General features: G+C 42.7%; 1 protein-coding gene and 1 long non-coding RNA gene across 6 annotated transcripts; one reads left to right on the top strand and one right to left on the bottom strand.

Moving 5' to 3' along the window:
• Positions 1-308: 308 nt before the first annotated feature.
• Positions 309-8701, bottom strand: LOC123588489. 2 transcript variants are annotated; one of them, XR_006707875.1, is made up of 3 exons: positions 8589-8701; positions 3239-3920; positions 309-355 (listed from the first exon to the last, which is right to left on the bottom strand). It is a non-coding gene; the product is annotated as an uncharacterized LOC123588489 (long non-coding RNA). The 2 variants fall into 2 exon arrangements; XR_006707876.1 differs by lacking the exon at positions 309-355 and adding an exon at positions 685-2010.
• AQP4 (aquaporin 4) lies at positions 8157-18904 on the top strand. Of its 4 annotated transcripts, none has more exons than XM_045459563.1 (5): positions 8157-8283; positions 11392-11806; positions 12717-12881; positions 13180-13260; positions 17324-18904. In XM_045459563.1, the coding sequence occupies exons 1-5, from the start codon at positions 8252-8254 to the stop codon at positions 17600-17602; spliced, it is 972 nt and encodes a 323-aa protein (XP_045315519.1). In that variant the 5' UTR covers positions 8157-8251; the 3' UTR covers positions 17603-18904. The 4 variants fall into 4 exon arrangements, with proteins under 4 accessions (XP_045315519.1, XP_045315521.1, XP_045315520.1 ...); XM_045459565.1 differs by lacking the exon at positions 8157-8283 and adding an exon at positions 8743-8820; XM_045459564.1 differs by lacking the exon at positions 8157-8283 and adding an exon at positions 9226-9338.
• Positions 18905-19248: the final 344 nt, after the last annotated feature.

Below are 19248 nucleotides of genomic sequence, written 5' to 3'. Positions count from 1 at the left end.
CTGAGCGGATCTATAAAACTGTTGACATCTGGTTACAATGTTCTGTTGGACAGCCACTCTCAGGTATCAGGGCGACTCATCATCGTTCATTATGTCAGTACATTACTGATTCACTAAACTTTTTTTTAAAAAAGTCTCACCCAGTTGAAATGAAAATGCTAATTAAAAAAAAATAGGGGTACCTGGATGGCTCAGTTGGTTGGGTGTCCAACTTCAGCTCAGGTCATGATCTCACAGTGAGTTCGAGCCCTGCGTGGGGCTCTGTGCTGACAGCTCAGAGCCTGGAGCCTGCTTTGGATTCTGTGTATGTGTGTGTGTCTCTCTCTCCCCTCCTCCGCTCATGCTCTGTCTCCCTCTGTCTCAAAAATAAACATTAAAAAAAATTTTTTTAATTGATCTAACCAGTTAACAGGAATAGGATTCTGTGCTTGTTAAAAGGCTATCAAACAACCCCAAATTAGCCAATTTCCCTACAAACTGTTATTCTATTTGCAAAAGAAAATCGAAGCATAAACTTCCTTTTAAGTCTTTTTTTCCCAATATATGAAATTTATTGTCAAATTGGTTTCCATACAACACCCAGTGCTCATCCCAAAAGGTGCCCTCCTCAATGCCCATCACCCACCCTCCCCTCCCTCCCACCCCCTTTTAAGTCTTTTAAATAGATGGGATAGTATATGAAAAGGGATGCTTGTCCCCTGAAAAATTAACGTTCTTAAAAAGCCAACACCCCCATGATAGATAGGAAATGTACTTCTATAATATATGACAAATCTGGTCCAGTCAACTTCTGACCTTCCGGGTCACTCAAACTCTCCATAATTCAGATCGAATGCTTATCTCATAAACATACAAAACAAGACACATGTGAAACCACTTTGGTCAACTCCTCACTCATTCATTTATTCATTCAACCAACCAAAATGTATTGACTGCCTTCTTTTTTCCAGGGTCGCGTTAAAAAACTAACACACAATCTCTGCCCTGAGGAATTTTTTCTTGAGTTAGAGACAGAGACATAAACAATTAATTACCAAGCAGTGTGTTTATAACGAATGCAACCCTACTTGGAAACCTCATGCACAATTCTTAGTGTTTGTTGTCAGGTACTGGTTATAAAAGCCTTTGATTTTTGGACCTCCTTACTGAGGAACCTCATGTATTTTGGGGGGGGGACATGAAAGGAACTCTGGATTTACACGCTCAGAAATTGGAAGGTACAAAGCTATTTTAGAAGGCACTGTGGAAGAACAGAGAAATAGCATCTAAATAAAATCAGAGGAACAAGGAAGTTTTTACAGAGAAAGTAAAATTTAAATTGAATTTTGAAGAACAAAATGTGAGTTATCTAGTCAGGGACTTCTAGCCTGTGAGAAATATCTTTCTGTTGTTTAAGCTACCCAGTCTGTGGTGTTTTGTTATGGTGGCCCCTGTAGACTAACAGTGCCGTGTGACTAGAAAGAGATGGCATCAGGAATGGTGGGAGGTGAGGATTAAATGAGTTTATGTAAAAGAGTTAGCTGCTATCGTTTCACCTCTCACTCACTGAGTGTGGCCTTGGTGGCAGGATAACTCCTGGTGACTCTCCCCAAGGAAGCCATCTTTCTCCCTGACATAAGATCGAGTGCTCACTCCAGGGACTTTTCCTCTCGAAGCAGTGAGGCAACCGGAATTCTTGACGGCCATCCACCCCAGCAGCCAAAATGCGGGTCCTGCCTCAGCTTCCGGAGCTGCCTGGGGTGTGGCCACATGCAAGCTGGTTCTCCGCCTCCCTTCAATTCTTTGAGCCTCAATATCCTTTCAGTAAAGTCTCCTCCGCTTAGGAAACGCCAGAGTCATATTCTGTTTCAGCTAAGGTCCCTGCTTGATAATAATTTCCATCTCCTTCCTGACTGGAGGATGAGAGAGATTGCTGGGTGACGGTAGAGGAACAAGGGTACTTTACAAATGATTCACTTGTAAAACGATCAATCCTCATTGGTGTTATTTGTCCTAGCAGTACTCAGTGGCCTGTGTGGAAATGTGAAAGTCATAAATGTCATATACGATCATCCCCAAAGAGTTTCTGGGACAATGAGGAGATGACATATGAGTCAGTTTCTTATTTTTGAACAAAATTTACCGAAACATTTTGGATTAACCTATAAAACAAAGGTTTTGAAAACATTACTTCTCCCTTAAACTCTCAAATGTGGCCTTAGAATTATCTATGCCCATTTGAAGTTTATAAAATTTTATTATTAATGTTATTACTTGGCAGTTACCCAGCTCTTTATTTCAAAGAACTATACATATGTTAACAACTATTTCTAAATTCTTACCTGCACTAGAAAAAACTTTCATTCTGCAAACAGGAAATGAGATTAAAAATACATGACTTTTGGGGTACCTTGGTGGCTCAGTCAGTTAAGTGTCCAACTCTTGATTTTGGCTCAGGTCATAATCTCACAGTTCGTGGGATCGAGTCCCAAGTTGGGCTTTGGACCATCACTTGAGATTCTCTCTCTCTCCCTCAGCCCTTCCCCACCTCTCAAGATAAATTAGTAAGCTTTAAAAAAAAAAAGGATACATGACTTTTTCAAGGTTTGGCATGGATAAGTTTCTTGACTTTTTTATCATAAGCATCAGCATCAACATTATTTCCATTTACTGATTCAGTTTGCAAAGCACATCTGCTGATATGACCTTATTGGAACCTCATCCACTTGTTTATGTATTCCAAAATGTTTTTTCATTTTATTTTTATTAGTTTATTTTTTTTAATGTTTTTATTTATTTTTGAGATAGAGAGAGACAGAGCATGAGCAGGGGAGGGGCAGAGAGAGGGGGAGACACAGAATCTGAAGCAGGCGCCAGGCTCCAAGCTGTCAGCCCAGAGCCCGATGCGGGGCTTGAACTCACGGAGTGTGAGATCATGACCTTAGCTGAAGTCGGACGCTCAACCGACTGAGCCACCCAGGCGCCCCTGTTTTTTCATCTTTAAAATGTATCTTGGATGTACACTAGGTGCTGATGTTACAGCAATTAATTACTAAGATTAACTAACCCCTGAGATGACTAAGAAAGTATTCCCTGCTCTCACTCTGATTCCAGACTGATGATGGAGTTAGACAATAAACAGGGGGGTTCCAGCATGCTGAGAATAATTCTGGGATGGAATTTAGGGAACCGAAGTATTGCAGAGGCACACCAGAGGTCGTCCACAATGAGAAGGGGGTGAGGAGGGACTCTGGCTTACCACAGCTTTGCAAAAAGATAAGACACAAATAACGCTCCATTCCATTTCAGAGACGAAGAAGTAGCTCAGGGAGGTCAAGTGGACCAGAGCCAATAACAGTGAAGTGATGGAGTCCAGAATGCCAACTCTCACTCCTTCCCCTCTTCGTGCACAATCGTATCGTCACCAAAATCATGGCTGGCACTTCACTGTCGTCCTCACCATCATCATCGTCATGATCATCATCATCGAAGTAAGGAAGGTAACAGGACACGCATACTCCACAACTTTCTTATACCCAAAGAAAGCAGCGAAACACTTTGTGAATGAGACAAAGACACCATCTAGTCATGACTGCAGAGTATCACAAAGCCTTGCGGTCGCTATGGGTTTGTCAAGTGGCTACTGCTAGGCTCTGGTTGGCGACAGGCATGCTTCCAGGAGTAGATAAATGTGAAGGAGTGCTTAAAAGAGAGTCAGAGGATCGTGTGGCAAAGACAGAAGGGAAAGGGATTGGAGACGAGACAGCACCTCAGTTGGCTCTTGAGAGGCAGGAGCCGGCAGGATGTGGCCACAGTGTGACCCCCCACAGCAGGCAGACAGACCAAGGTGTGGCTGGGGAGAAGAACATTCAGGTGAGGCGAAGTCATGAAGAAATGTGCCACCTCCAAGAGGCCCTGTAAATTTCTTCAGGTGTACATTTCTTCCAATGGCATGAATGTAAAAAAAAAAGGAATTACAGAGGTCAAAAAGAAGGACCTGTGATGATTTAGGATTCAGTTTTGTCTGAATTATTAGAAGTCTCATCCATGTGACTCATCCTGTCAGTCACATTTTTTTTTTGTGGTCACAGATTATGACCATTTCTGTTCCTTTTTTAGAAAATGTTCTGTTTCTAGCATTACTCCAAAGTATTTTTTAAGTGCCTAGTTTTTTGGTCGACCCCCCCCCCCCACCCAGCCCAATCACAACTTCCTTGTGCACAGAATGGTAAACATCTTGCTCTTTTCTTGAAACTAGGAATATCTACGTTAGTCTATTAAAAACATGAGGATTCTGAGCCTTCAGAATAATGGGTGCTAATAATCACCAAAATGTGGGGCTTACTTCTTATTATGTTCAAATTTAATTTAAATGTTGGAACAATTATTACTACAGACCACACTTCGATTATTGATCATTTAAAACGTTTTGGTCTGACCCATTAGATCCCAAAGTCCTTCGCTTCCCAGAGAATTGATTTTCAACTATGGATGTCTGAGTGGCCTTTAAAATGCCCAACCAAACTCTGAACTGTCATAATAGCTGGGTGAGAGATAAGGGAGAAGAAAAGTATCCAGTCATCCAACCACATTTCTGCTTTTTTGTGCAAGTTTCAGATGAAATACAGTCACTCAATAAAGTCCTTCTGTTTCTCTTTCCCTCCCTCCCTGTCTTTCTCCCCATTCGCCTAGAGTGGGGAACCCTAAACCCTTTGGAGCCCCGCCAGCAGCACCAAAAGAATCTCTTGACTATTTTCCCAGGGAATTCCTGCCTTAAATGTCAGCGGAGTACAACTCCCCAGCCAAAGCAGAGTCCGGCTGGATCGGAATCAAGGAAAATGTGCCTGCTGTACCAAACGGGAAAACCCGGATCCACGGAGCATGGGGGGCAGGGGCGAGATTATCTACAAAAGTTGCCACATCCATTGGAAAGACCCGAGTTTTCTCAGATTCACCCCACTGAGAACTGGGGTGAGACTAAGCCAAGCGTTTCGGTTCCTTGATGGTTTTGTTGTTTTTTTTTTTTTTTTTTAATTATTATTTTACTCTTTTGGTGGTGAACTGTATTTCTGGAAGCCATTCCGAATTGTAACATCTCAGTAGGGCAACATCTCTTTGAAAAGGGAACAAAGCTCTATTAAAGCCCTTTGTTGTGAGGGTTGTGGTTGTGGCTGCTGCTGCTGTTGTTCTGTTTGTTTGTTTGTTTGTTTGTTTTTAATGAACATCCTGATATATAAGCGCTCTGGGGGGAATTCATGATGCTGAGATTCATGAAAACCAAAATAAGACTTATGACTTAGGATTGAATATGCCCCTACCAGCCTGGAGACACTTCCGTCTGGCACTGAGGCATTGCTGGCATTTTTAGTGCTTTTGTGTTAGTCTTCAATCTCTGAATACATGAAGAAATATTAAAAGTTCTGAGGGCAAGGGTGGGAGAAGGAGTCCACAAATCCCAAAGATACACATCAGCACCAAAAGAAAACAGCGTGGTGTGGTAGATTAAAAATGTGGAAGCAACGTGTGTCAATCAGCTAGTTTTTGCTGAGTACTCTTGAAATGTTCATTTCCTCTTCTCTCATTTTCCTCAGATGTTACTAAGTTACAACTGCACAAGGCTCTTCAGCGAAAAACTCACAAGTTTGCCTGGCATAGGATACTGATTTTATTTTATTTTATTTTATTTTATTTTATTTTATCTTATTTTATTTTATTTTTTATTTTGACACAAAGAGCGTGCACGTGAGCTAGGGAGAGGGGCAGAGGGAGAGATAATCCCAAGCAGGCTCCGAACTCAGCACAGAGCCCGACGTGGGGCTTGGCGTCAGGACCCTGGGATCACGATCTGAGGGAAAATCAAGAGTCAGATGCTCAACCAACTGAGCCACCAAGCGCCCCAAGAACATTGATTTTAAATCAATGTGCCACATTACTATCCTTCTCCCCACAAAGATCATAGCACTGTACATTAAGAAAGTCAAGATTTAATCGGTAAACTGTTATTCCATTTTTAAATGAATTAGGCCCTTTTCAAGTTAGCAATGGAAAAAAAATTTTAGATTCCAAATCTCATTTGGCTCAGGGTCCAGGCCAGTTCAAAACAGATCAACTTAGAAGGTCTTACTTATGTTCACCAAGGTTCTTGCCTCATGGTGCCCACACCAACCTCACAAGGGCATTGAAGCTGCTTTCTTCCATCATTATCCTGCATGCATCACCCTAGACAACCCTACTGGAGACTCTGTCCCTAGTCCAAAGCAAAGCCAGGCAAGCAGCCGATTATTAGTGTTGCAGGAGAATCAATAATTCCTCCTCAAATATAAAAATTAAAAAGACGGTAAGTAATACCTGATAAGAAAAACTAACCCCAGTAGGTGAAGGGTTAATCTCTGGTCACTTTTCAGCCACTCTGCTGAGAGTACTAATAAGTGCCCAAGTCGGTGCCAATTAGGGTGGCTCTTCCCTTGTTGGGAACAGCCATCCCTTAGGAACTGAACTGTCAACACATGCTACCAGGGTGGTGATCAGCCAGCCAGAAGAAAGGCAAAGAGTCTGAGAAACCGTGGTAACCAAGTTTTTTTGCTGGCACTTTGTAAAATGGTGACGGGAACTGCCAAGGCCAAGGAGTGAATGCTAATGAGCCTAGGGCAACCTGCAAAAAGTGGACCTGAAAAATGTCCCCTGAACAATGGGCAGCCCTAAGGGATCACCACGCTTTGTGGGTTTCTGTGGATATGACTGACCACAGGCTTCTTCATTCACAAGGAAGAATCTAAACACTGAAGCGTCATTCCTCGGGTTCATAGGCCTCACAGTCCCATCTGACTCAGTGTTCGTAGGGTCAGAGCAATTAGCACATGTGTCTAGAAAGTCAAAGTTTTCAAATTTCTAAAAAAACATTTGTGACCCATTGTTTAAATCGCACTCTAAAATCGGAACGGTAAACAGCTTTAAGAATCAACAGGAGGGGCGCCTGGGTGGCTCAGTCAGTGGAGCTTCCGACTTTGCCTCAGGTCATGATCTCATGGTTGGTGGGTTCGAGCCCCACATCGGGCTCTGTGCTGACAGCCCAGAGCCTGGAGCCTGCTTGGATTCTGTCTCTCTCTCTCTCTCTCTCTCTCTGCCCCTCCCCCACTCATGCTCTGTCTCTCTCTGTCTCTCAAAAATGAATAAATGTTAAAAAAAAATTTTTTTAAAAGAATCAACATGAAATGTTTTAAGCATTCTTTGCAGAGTTGCATAAATGCTCCCTTCACTTCTCATCAGAATTTATTCTTACCTTCAGGGAGCACATTTTAAGAAGGCCAAACCAACACCATCCCCCCCCCCCCCAACATGGACAACCATCAGTGTGTAACCACATTCTTAAGGGTGTAAATTCAATCTCTATTATCTGAGAATGCTTGACACAATAATAAAATGCTCCTCTGACATTCACCCTCAAAATTTTAATTCCTCTTTCTAATAGCTTTTCACCCATTTCCAAATCTTAGGTCCCCAAATGAGACAAGAAAACAAAAAACTGTCATTGTGATGCATTCGTTCCACACTGGGCCCCACAAATGATGCAGTCAGTCTGGTCCCTAGGTTTGTAGATATCAAATTTACCTACGATTTCCAAAAATTTTTGTCCCCACGCAACCTGTGTATTTTTAAATTTGCTACTCCACACCCAGCAATTATTATTAATGTAACAGTCAGAGGAGCACCTTGGAAGTCTTGTTTCCTATTTTTCCTATTTCCCTATCGTCCAAATCAGAGCTGCCCAGGCTACACATGGACTTCTCTGTTGTGCTGCTTCTCAGGTCAAAAACTTCTAATAGAACCCATTGGATAGTTAGCCCCTCAACAGCAAATGCACTACAGCCCAGATCTCAATTCATCTCAACTGCTGGATAACACAAATCTGTTTTCTCATGGCTGCCCAATTCTGCCTACAACACGCAACCAAACAAGACCAATTCTCAGCAATCCTTTGTGGTGAGAAGAGTTGAAATACAAATTGGGGGAAGTCCTCATTTTCAAAGATTACCGGCTAAAGAAATACAGCGTAAGCAAACGTTTTGTGTTCCTGAAATGCCCTGTGTCTACAGGGATCAGGTAGAGAAAAGTTATTTCAAGTTCAAATATAACTCGACGATTGCCACATGGTACAGAGTCTTTCCACCCCTTCACTCCAAAAACCCAATCAGACAAGTGGCCGTAATCTGACTCCCAGTGCACTGGGAGCTGTGGGGCAGGCAATGAGAGCTGCACTCTGGCCAGGGAAGGCATGAGTGGCAGACCTGAAGCAAGGCAGTGGGGGTAAGTCCTTCTTTGCCTTAAGGGAACAAAGCTCAGGGCCAAAAGATGAAACTCTGACTCTTTTATTATAAATATATGTGCCTTCTCAGACAGAATCTAGAAGGAAATCGTAGGGCAGGTAGGCGATGCTTATAGATCTGGGTGTTGGGCATGTTCATAAGAGAGGCATAGAGAAGGTAGAAGGGGGAAAAAAGGATGCTTTGCTGCAAAAGCCTCCATATATTCAAGACCTGTGCATGCACAGGAAAATTACCCTATGGAGGTAAAATCTATCTGCAGTATTTTTCATCAGAAAAATTACTCACCCAGAGGCTCAGCTGTCCAGAAGCGGATCAGGCTGTGTGTTCAGCTAGAAAGTAATGTGTCCGGTTCAGTACAACCCGGGCACATCAACAAACCCCCTTTGTTCTGGGGCGAAGGAAGCAAAACAAATGGTGTTGATCCATTTCCAGTGAGTGCGAACACATAAGGGAACATTGCTGATAATAACAGGAGCTATGACAGACTCCGCTGAAGGGAGCACTTGGGAGGTCAGGGGTATGTATGTGCTGCCTGGAAACTTTGGGGTTCGTGGCTGAGGCTGTTCAGTCTGCGCTGGAAGGAGATCAGATTTTGTGGGCTTTCCAAAAAAAGCTAAAATCACTGTTAAGGAACCTATTTATCTATTCGGGGTGTCGTCGTCGTTGTTATTGTTGTTTTCATTTCTCTGGCTGATGAAAATTTGAAGTTGGAAGAGTAACTGAGTTTCTTAAATCAGGTCTCTGGAGAGGCATGAGAGAATGGGCTGGGAGAGAGAATTCGGGGGGACTGGGGAAAGTGACGGAGAAGGGGTGTAGCAGGGAGGAGTCCTTCTGCCAGGGCCCGCCTCTCCTGGTGATCCATGCCTCCGCCTTCGCCTTCGTAAGGGACCTGAGGCTTCCTGCCCACCAGCCTCCCTAGCTCCCTGCTTTGTGCTCTTCATTTTTCCCACTTAATCCAGTCACAGACGACCAGCACCTGTGGCGGTACCTTGCCCTCCCCCCCTCCCCCATTCCGGCTGCGGCCGAGGGCTGCTGGTGAGTTCAGAAGCCACCTTCCTAGCTTCTTTTTCAATTTGTAAGTTCTTGGAGTTTCTCCCCTTTGGGATATTTTTAATGTCTCTCCCAGAGCATACTCCCTGTCCTGTTCCAAGTGCTGTTTTGTCTCTTTATTTTCGCTTCCTCTAGGGAATATGATGTCATTGTCCTCCCAGCTGGGTTTTCTTGTAATTACATGATTCACTTAGAGGAGCTCACAGGCAAGGGACACCTGGGACAGGGCTGGCTGTCCCCCTTCTGGAGCCCCCCCCCACCCCCGCCTTGGGCAGAAAATGAGTTTCTCTTTCCAACTCTGAGGCAAAGCCCCATATCAAAGCAGAAGCTGACTTGAAATCCTAAAGGTCAAGGGAGAGTTCCCCTAGCCCTTTTTTGGCACAGCATTTCCCTACTGTTCATCCAGAACCCAGGCTCCTGGGGACAATAAGGGGGGGGGGGGGGGCGGGAGGGGCGGTTCCTCTTCAATAATCCATCAAGGAGAAAGCTCTAATAACTCTAATGTGTTCAAATGCTTGACTTTCTTGCCTAACCCTTTTCATTGTCCTCTGGTGATCAGAGTCTCTGCTAAATGTCCTCCACACTCCTTCGCTCTCACGACTCTAACAGGCAAAGGATAAGAGCAAATGCCTTGAATAATGGAGTAACCAGTGTCATTGACCCCCACATCGGGAATTCTAGCCATTTCTTGCCCAAATGAGCACTGGGCATTAATATCCTCAAACCCCATCCTTTCTCAGCTCCAAAGATCCTCAGACAGTATGAGGAAAACAGACTGGAGGAACAAAGTGTTCCCTCTCGGTGGCTGTCTTGCTGTACCGCACCCTCCTCCCCGCTCCCCACCCAGGTCCCCGCTGACACAAGATCCCCCAGAAGTGGCAAGCCCCCCGACTTTCAGGGCCAGGCAGAAGTAGGAGACGGCCGCCAAGAAGACGCTGGAGAACGGTCGCTGTCCGTGGAGCCTTCTGCTCTGAGGACCACTGTCCCCCCCCCCCCCCCCCCGCGCCCTGCCCCGCGCCCCCGCCACCCCGCGGGGCTCTGCGTCCCCGCACTCGGCTGCCCCCTGGAGGGCGCGGGCGGGGTGCCCGGGGCTCCTACTCCCGCCTCCGGGATCACATTGAGAAGGTGTCTCTGAAGGGTAACGTCAGGAGTCGAGGGAGGGTCAGGCGCCAGGAGGGACTGTCCCCTCGCAGGGCAGAAGCACCGCGGAGCCAGGATGCAGCTTTCCCAGGCGTGGCCGCGGGGACGCCGGGGACGAGGGCGGGGCGCGCGCCTGGAGGCTGCTGTTTGTCCACCTGGCCGCTGCCCCGGGGCCTGGCACCGGCCCGGGGGTGGCCGCTCCCCCGGGGCCCGGGGCCCGCGGCCGACGCGTCCTAGTGCCGCGCGTCCAGGCCCTCAGGGGAGACGGAGGGAGCGTCCCTGCCCCGGCTCAGGCCCCGCGGGTTCCCACCGCCCCAGCCAGCTCCCCGCCCCCTAACGACTTCACCTTCTGGAAAGACAGACTTCGACATTCCCGGCCTCCTCGCTGGCCTCTCCTCTAAATCCGCAGTGTCTGCTGGGGCAGAGGAGAATCACGCTCCACAGATCCACTTTCAGAATGCCATTTTGAGCAATAAAGTGCAAAACTGCAAATGACCCCCCCCCTCCTTTTTTTGAATCGCTTTACGTTCAAAATATAAACAGCATGTTAAAAGTACACTGAAACTCAAAACCTTGCTCTGAGGCAATTAGCTCTTGCTGGGAGGTAAATACATTTCATTCTTAATTCTTTAAGAAACTTGATTTAGACATTTTCCTTTTTAGGGGCAAATCAGGGAAACTGGCTGAGCTTCGAATGTTAGATAAAAGGAGGCTAGAATAACAGGGGACAATTAATTCGTTAATTAAGAAGGTTTTCTGGAAGCATTCTTTCCTGGTATCAAATAACCTTTGAGGGGGCCCTTCCCCACAGAAGGGCAAGACTACAGGCCCCGAGTCTTCACCCAAATTCACGAACCTTGGTTTGATAGCTTCTGATATCAACTTGTTTTCTTTTCAGTAAGTGTGGACCTTTGTGTAGAAGAGAGAGCATCATGGTGGCCTTCAAAGGGGTCTGGACTCAAGCTTTCTGGAAGGCAGTCACAGCGGAATTTCTGGCCATGCTTATCTTTGTTCTCCTCAGCCTGGGATCCACCATCAACTGGGGTGGAACGGAAAAGCCCTTACCTGTCGACATGGTTCTCATCTCCCTTTGCTTTGGGCTCAGCATTGCAACTATGGTACAGTGCTTTGGCCACATCAGCGGTGGCCACATCAACCCTGCTGTGACAGTGGCCATGGTGTGCACCAGGAAAATTAGCATCGCCAAGTCTGTCTTCTACGTCGCCGCGCAGTGCCTGGGCGCCATCATCGGAGCTGGGATTCTCTACCTCGTCACACCTCCCAGTGTGGTGGGGGGCTTGGGGGTCACCACGGTAGCATCTTTAGCTCTCATTTTCAAACTAGGATTCCAAGCTTCTTGCAGACTCTGCTAAATGCCACCCCGGTGGCCTGAGAGACTTTTCTAAAATTGCAAATTTATTCCCAGGGAATTTCTGGTGATTCTTGACAGGGGGGAAACTGATCCCAGCAACATTGAGCGTATCCATATATTATCATCGTTTGCTATATGGAGTGACTTCAATATTATTAAGTCTAGGTGACACAAAAATGGTGTTGTTTTTTTCTCTCTCTCGCTCCCATCCCCGTGACTATACTAGACTATATATTTAGCTTAAGGAATTTTTATTACAGCCATTGGTTGACTCACTAAATTTTGTTTCTTGTCATGTTCGTGAGACTTAAGATGATCTACATCAAGGACCACACTTAAAAAAATAAATTGGCATTTGATCCTAGTTTTGTTCTTAACTGATTAGGAGTATCAGTTGTTAGCTCAGCACCAGATTGATTTAAAAACCGCACACAGTTTAAATTTTAATTGAAATATATATTAATTAATTTAAACCTAATTAATGGATTTAATCATTGCCTTATAAAATTACAAGACTCTCAAGAAACTCCTTTATAAGTTAAGTGCAGCAGTGGCACATTTTGCTTCCTTTGTAGAAAAGGACATTCAGCACAAATTCCCGCTTGGTCATTGTAAGAGTAATTAATTATCTGTGATGGCCCAAAATGAGTGGAAATTTATTCCTTTTTTTTTTTTTTTTTGGATGCAGCCGGTGGGGAGTGGGGGGGCGGGTGTCTCACTCATGGGGTAGAATAGATGACTCAAATTAACCATTGCTTTTTCCAGTGATGAAATATGCCTTTCACAATAATATGTTCTCATAGAAAATGTAATCATGCTTCAATTCAGATAGAGCATTTTTCTCTTTCTAGGTTCATGGAAGTCTTTCTGCTGGTCACGGTCTCCTGGTGGAGTTGATAATCACATTTCAGCTGGTGTTTACTATTTTTGCCAGCTGTGATTCCAAACGGACTGATGTCACTGGTTCAGTAGCTTTAGCAATTGGATTTTCTGTGGCAATTGGACATTTATTTGCAGTAAGTTTCCAAGTCCATTTAAATAATTGATTCATTTCATTTATCATCACCCTAGAGCTGGCCTAAAGATATTGTGTTTTACAGCTGTAGTTCTTTAGTATCCAGCCACGTCTGTCCACGTTAGGTGATGATTTTGCTAACTTTATGATGAGAAGGTTGATATGGCTGCTAACGTCTTGACAGTTCCTCTAACTGACTTGGCAAATGGTAGCAAATTGCAATGAATGCTTCCTGTTACTAGCCCTGTTTCAGCAATGTCTGAAGTTGTCGTTTTTTGTTGTTGTTGTTTTCCCTATAGATCAATTACACTGGTGCCAGCATGAACCCTGCCCGATCCTTTGGACCTGCGGTTATCATGGGAAATTGGGAAAACCACTGGGTAACCATCATGTCGATAGTACCTGTCCTCCTGCAGTTAACAATTGCCCATGTAGCTCTTTTTTTTTCTTTGCCCGCTAGTTTTCTTACTTCCTCTCAACCTTGACCCCCACCCCCTCCACTTTATTACATCTTTCATAAAGACCAGGGAGAGACAAGCACATATCTACAGTAGAACATCTCACCTTATATCTGTCGTGGGTCTTCAGTAATAGCCTTTCTTTTTTTAAATAAGCACTGCTCTGGGCACCGTATCTGATAGACTGAAGCAGAATATATTGTGCATGGAGGCTGCCAATGTGGAACAAGTGAAAATCAGGATAGTGTGGTGAATATAGTGTTTAAGTAATTGAATGTAAAGCCTTCCTGGCAATGACAAAATATATACCTACCAAGAAATAAAAAAAAAAAGAAGAAGAAGAAGAAGAAGAAGAGGAAAGAAATGCTTAAAAGCAATGCCCAGAGCAAAAATATTTATCGTTTTTGTTTACAAAAGCATGGACCCAATTAATAGTATGTGAGTTGGGAGCACTTGAACTACAGATGGAGAGGACTAGATGTTGCAAATGTTTATGCTATTGTCACCGTAACCGTACCTGGACACACAAATGACTTTAGAAGAGGCACACTTTCCAGTCTCACTGGCTAACCTACTTAATAATGCGGTGGCAGCGCTTCCAGAGAGCAGTGATATCCATTTTTAAATATCACAATCAATTTTATTTCAATTGTTTCTTACAACACAGGCATTTAAATCCCTTAAATGAATAATGCAGCAGTTTTAAGGCCACTCACATGCCAACTTCTAATAACCAATACAAATATGAGATATGGGACTTACGTCTGCCAGCCTCAAATAAGGTTAACTCCCGTTGTCACTTATATGTTGTGAATGCTATTTCGCAACTTTTAGTTTTAATTCATGACCGTAACAACATGTCACTCGTGTTTGAATCTCATTCATACAGCGGTTATTGACCCAGTTACATCCACTCAACCGCAGTGCACATTGCCAGTAAGAGGATATGGCACCATTACTAGGGGCACTGACAGAAAAGGGTACTGAGTCTTTAAAAGTAATTTCAGGGGTGACTGGGTGGCTCAGTCGGTTAAGCGGCCGACTTTGGCTCAGGTCACGATCTCGCGGTCCGTGAGTTCGAGCCCCGCGTCGGGCTTTGTGCTGACAGTTCAGAGCCTGGAGCCTGTTTCAGATTCTGTGTCTCCCTCTCTCTGACCCTCCCCTGTTCATGCTCTGTCTCTCTCTGTCTCAAAAATAAATAAACGTTAAAGAAAATTTTTAAAGAAAAAAAAAGTAATTTCAATCGTGAAAGAACGAGCGTCAGAGTTCAAAGCAAGATTTTGCACCCAGCTATACAATGAATGTCAGTAATACCATCCATGAGATTGGTCATTTTGCCACTGATGTTTCCGTTTATGTCTCAAAATGTTTGCCACGTTGACATGAGTGGAACATTTTAATGGACAGCATATAGTTAATTATGGTAGAAGTACAATTGGAAGTTCAACTTCTTACATTCAAACTTTTTTTGTAATTAAAATTTAGAAAAATAGCAACTTTTAATTTTATGGATGAGGACTTTAAAATGGGCGTGAAAATGTATGTTTTTAATAATTACCTACTGGTTGTGGTAAGCTAGCTAAAATTCAAATAGTGGGAAACTTTTTACCTTGTTGACTGAATGAAAGGTTTCCCCTTATTGCAGAGCTATTTTATAACAAACTTAATCCTACTGAACATGAATGTCTGTTCTGTAGCAATAATTGTGTGAATTTTAGAACTAATTTACAGCATATTTGCAGATTGATTGATTGATTGGTTGATAGACTAGAATAACATCAAAATATTAATGGTGAATTTTCTAGGTAGTGTAATGACATTGTTTTAGTTTTCACCTTGATGCTTTACATAACATCTATATTTGTAGCAATAAAAATTATTTACCTTTATACATTTTGAGAGTCATTTTAAAGTACATTTTGACTTTGTTTTGGAATAGCAACTTGAAACTGAGATTTGCTCTTTTTGAAGAGCGTGTGGCCAGATGTATTCTTCATAGGTGTTTGGGGAATGCATCATAATTATTTAGCAGACCCTTGTTTCCCTTGTGGGAGTTGTAGCATGTGGAATAGACCATATGTCATGAGCTCTTACCAAAGGAACAGAGAGCAAAGACATTTAGAGGAGGGCTCTCATTTCTCCTTTGAAAGGGCAACTCTTTCATGGTTTCTTTCTGTTCAAGATAGGAGCTTGGTGCTCACAACCACTCTACCAGTATTTTCCACGTTAAGTATATGTGCTCATCTCCAGCTTAAATTTTGAATTGTCTTTAGATTTTGCAATGAGGATGCTAAGTGGAATTAACTTCCAGAAAGTGTCTTAAGCCAGAAAAGCATTTCTCCTATTTTTTTCAAATGAGATAAGTGCAGTATCATGGAAAACAGTGCAATAGTTCAAAAGAGAGGTTTGAAATCACAAAGACCTCAAATCCCAGTTCAAGCACTTGTTAAGTATGAACTCCTAAGCAAGCTTCTTATCCACTCAGGGTGTCAGTTTTCTTACTCATAAAAGAGGGATAATAATAATATGTACCTCAAAGGTTGCTGTTTGAATTATGTGAGTTAATACAAGAAAAGTGCTAAGTACAACCAGCTCAACAAACAAGGTTTCTGTTGCCTAATTGAATCTGTTGAATGAATGTCAAATATTCTGCAGCATATACGTGCTCTAAAGCAAATGTTGAAGTTTACCGAAACTCAAAACTGAGTTTTTTCTAGATACAATAACGATACGATAAAAAGCTTCCATGTTGGATGAAAAATCCTATGGAATTGCTAAGCCTCAACTAACCACCATCCATAAACTCAGTACTGGTTTCTTTGTGTATTTATTTATTTATTTATTTATTTATTTATTTTTGAAAGAAAGAGAGCTCATGAGCAGGGGAGCTCATGAGCTCTATCTCTCTCTCAAAAATGAATAAACATTAAAAAAAATTTTTTTAAGAAAGAAAAGCATGTAACATCATGAGCAGGAGAGCTCATGAGCTCTATCTCTCTCTCAAAAATGAATAAACATTAAAAAAAAATTTTTTAAGAAAGAAAAGCATGTAACAAACAGAAAATGACTTATCTCCAGCCTGTTCACATACAACTTTGAACTGCCTAGGAAGCATGGAATGAAGCCGGTTGCTATGAAATTAGAACCACCAAATACTTTACAAGTATTGTTTCAATTTAATTTTTACAGTCCATGAGGTACGTATTATTACAATTCCCACTTTGCGGATGAGGAAATTAAGGTTTAAGAAGTCAAGTAATTGACACAAAAACTGACCAAATTACTAAGCGGTGGAGCTGGGATTCCATTTATCATGCTCCACTGAACAACTAAAACTCAACTGATAAAAGCTGTATATTGGTCACAATTATGCAGAAAGCCAATGTATGATGGCAATATTAAGAAAATAAGATAACTCTCTAGAAATTTTTTTCTATTTTACTTGAAGAATTCTTTGCATCTACTTAGTGTGCAGTACCACCAAAGAGGAGCTACCTTTTCTTAATATGTTTTTTAATGTTCCTTTATTTCTTTCGAGAGACAGCGCGTGCACATGCATGTGGGCGAGGGGGAGGGGCAGAGGGATGGAGAAGGAGAATCCCAAGCAGGCTCCGTGCTGTGAGCACAGAGCCCGATGTCTGAGCCGAGACCAAGAGTCAGATGCTTAACTGACTGAGCCACCCAGACGCCCCTAAAGAAGAGCTATCTTGACTTTAAGGACTCTCAGAAAATGGAAAGAAAGTAATTAGTGAAAGCAAGAAAAGAGAAAACAGTCTCCTTGTTTTCTGTTCAAATGTTATTTAGCAGTTTATGGATCTCTGGTGTGCATTTGATGTATTCTCTTATAGTGCTTCCAATTCTGCTTTCTTCCACACGACACATTTGTTTTCTTAATGTAAACCAGCTAAGCTCTCTATTCACGAGTCGTTCAAAGGAATAGTTTTACTCCATGCTCATTCTATAATGCTTCCATCTTTTCCTCCAGATATATTGGGTTGGACCAATAATAGGAGCTGTCCTCGCCGGTGGCCTTTACGAGTATGTCTTCTGTCCAGATGTTGAACTCAAACGTCGTTTTAAAGAAGCCTTCAGCAAAGCTGCCCAGCAAACAAAAGGGAGTTACATGGAAGTGGAGGACAACAGGAGTCAGGTAGAGACTGATGACCTGATCCTAAAACCTGGAGTGGTGCACGTGATTGACATTGACCGGGGAGAGGAGAAGAAGGGGAAAGACCCGTCCGGAGAGGTGTTGTCTTCAGTATGACTAGAAGATGGCACTGAAAGCAGACAAGAACACTTAGAACTGTCCTCAGATTTCCTTCCACCCATTAAGGAAACAGATTTGTTATAAATTAGACATGCACAGGGTCATTGTTTCTTGCCTCATTATTCAGTCTAGACAAGAAATGTTTCACTATTCTACCAAGGAGGAATGGAAGAAACCTATTGTGAATTCCAAATCTAAAAAAAGAGGTCTTTTTAAAGTGTCCCCAGAGCAAATAGGCATCTAGTTTATCTTGTTGCCATTCATTAATTATCAGTTTAAAATGAGTATCAAGATTTGGTTAAGTCTTGCCTGACAGAACTTATAGACATACCTATCAGCTTATTCCTCCTCTACCATGAAACCGGTATTTGTCAATCCTTGTTTGAGTGTTTTTTCCAGTAAGCCAAAACAATGTGCCACAGAATCGTGCACATTCAACAGAGGAAATATAACAAGCTCTTTTGTGGGCAGCCCCCTCTTAAAAACTACCTCGGCAAAAGAATATTAACAAGGGTCATTGCTAATGAATTATTTCCATTTATATTTCAAATACCCAGCTTTCAACCTGAACTCTAATTCATAATATTCCTTCCTCTTCTTCAGTGCCCAGGGTAATGTGGAAAGCCCAGAAATTTGAAGAATGTTCGGAAACCCTTTATATTTTTTAGTTCTATCTGATAAAATATCCAAATCGTAAGAAATACCTATAAAGATTCAGGACAAACAGACTCACAGATCTTATGGGAGTGGAGGAAAAATTACCATTATAAAAAAATCATAAGGAAAGAGGCAATCCATATTCTGGAATCAAAGAGTTGATCTGTTTTCAGTGCGCATCCTCAAATACACCACATGAGGTTAACAATCTATGCTTTTAACTACTTAACCATTTTGCTTATATTTTTTAATTTATTGGCAAAACTAGGGGTTTTGTTTGTGACTTTGGTCATCTATATTTAAACATTAGCTGAGATTTCCTTTTGATAACAAGAACATAACTAGCTGAATCCTGACTTTTTGTGATTAAGCTCTGCTCACTCTGAAAGATAAAAACTGGCTGTCCCTGTCCCCGTTTCTGCACTCTGTCACTTCTCATGAGATTTGGTGATAATCTTCACCGTGCCTGTGATGATATTTTAATGAATTAAAATGCACGAGAGACAAGGAAGGCCATGGTTGCAGACTAAAGGGAGAAGGTATCAGAACACTCTGCATTCAAAGCTGACTAGATGACCAATCGTTTATTTGTAGAGATATTGTACATCGTAATGAAATACATCTTTAAAGTATTTTCATTACGGACTCGTTTGTCAGAATACTTTGCTCTTCCTGTACTGCTGTGCCTTAAGTTGGGAGAATGGTCTCTGGAAACCCCAGTCTCTATCATCTTAACCTAAACTTTATCTTAGACAAAGAGCTGCAAATGTCAATTTCACCGAACAAAAGCTAGTAGTGGAACAAACACCCATTACTGCAAAGAATGGCTTAAAATAAGCTGATAATCAAGGACTTTCTTCTCCCACGCGTAGTTCCAACTGTGTGCCACTTTTTAGTGTTAATGGCAGTTGTGTGTCTGTGGCAGTGAGATAATGGACCACTGTTAAACCTGATTCTCTTCGGTGCTAGGAAAGTGATGCGCAAGG

This window comes from Leopardus geoffroyi, chromosome D3 (genome assembly GCF_018350155.1).
Source record: "Leopardus geoffroyi isolate Oge1 chromosome D3, O.geoffroyi_Oge1_pat1.0, whole genome shotgun sequence".
NCBI classification, from domain to species: Eukaryota; Metazoa; Chordata; class Mammalia; order Carnivora; family Felidae; genus Leopardus; species Leopardus geoffroyi.
This window is presented reverse-complemented; position numbering and strand designations above follow the sequence as displayed.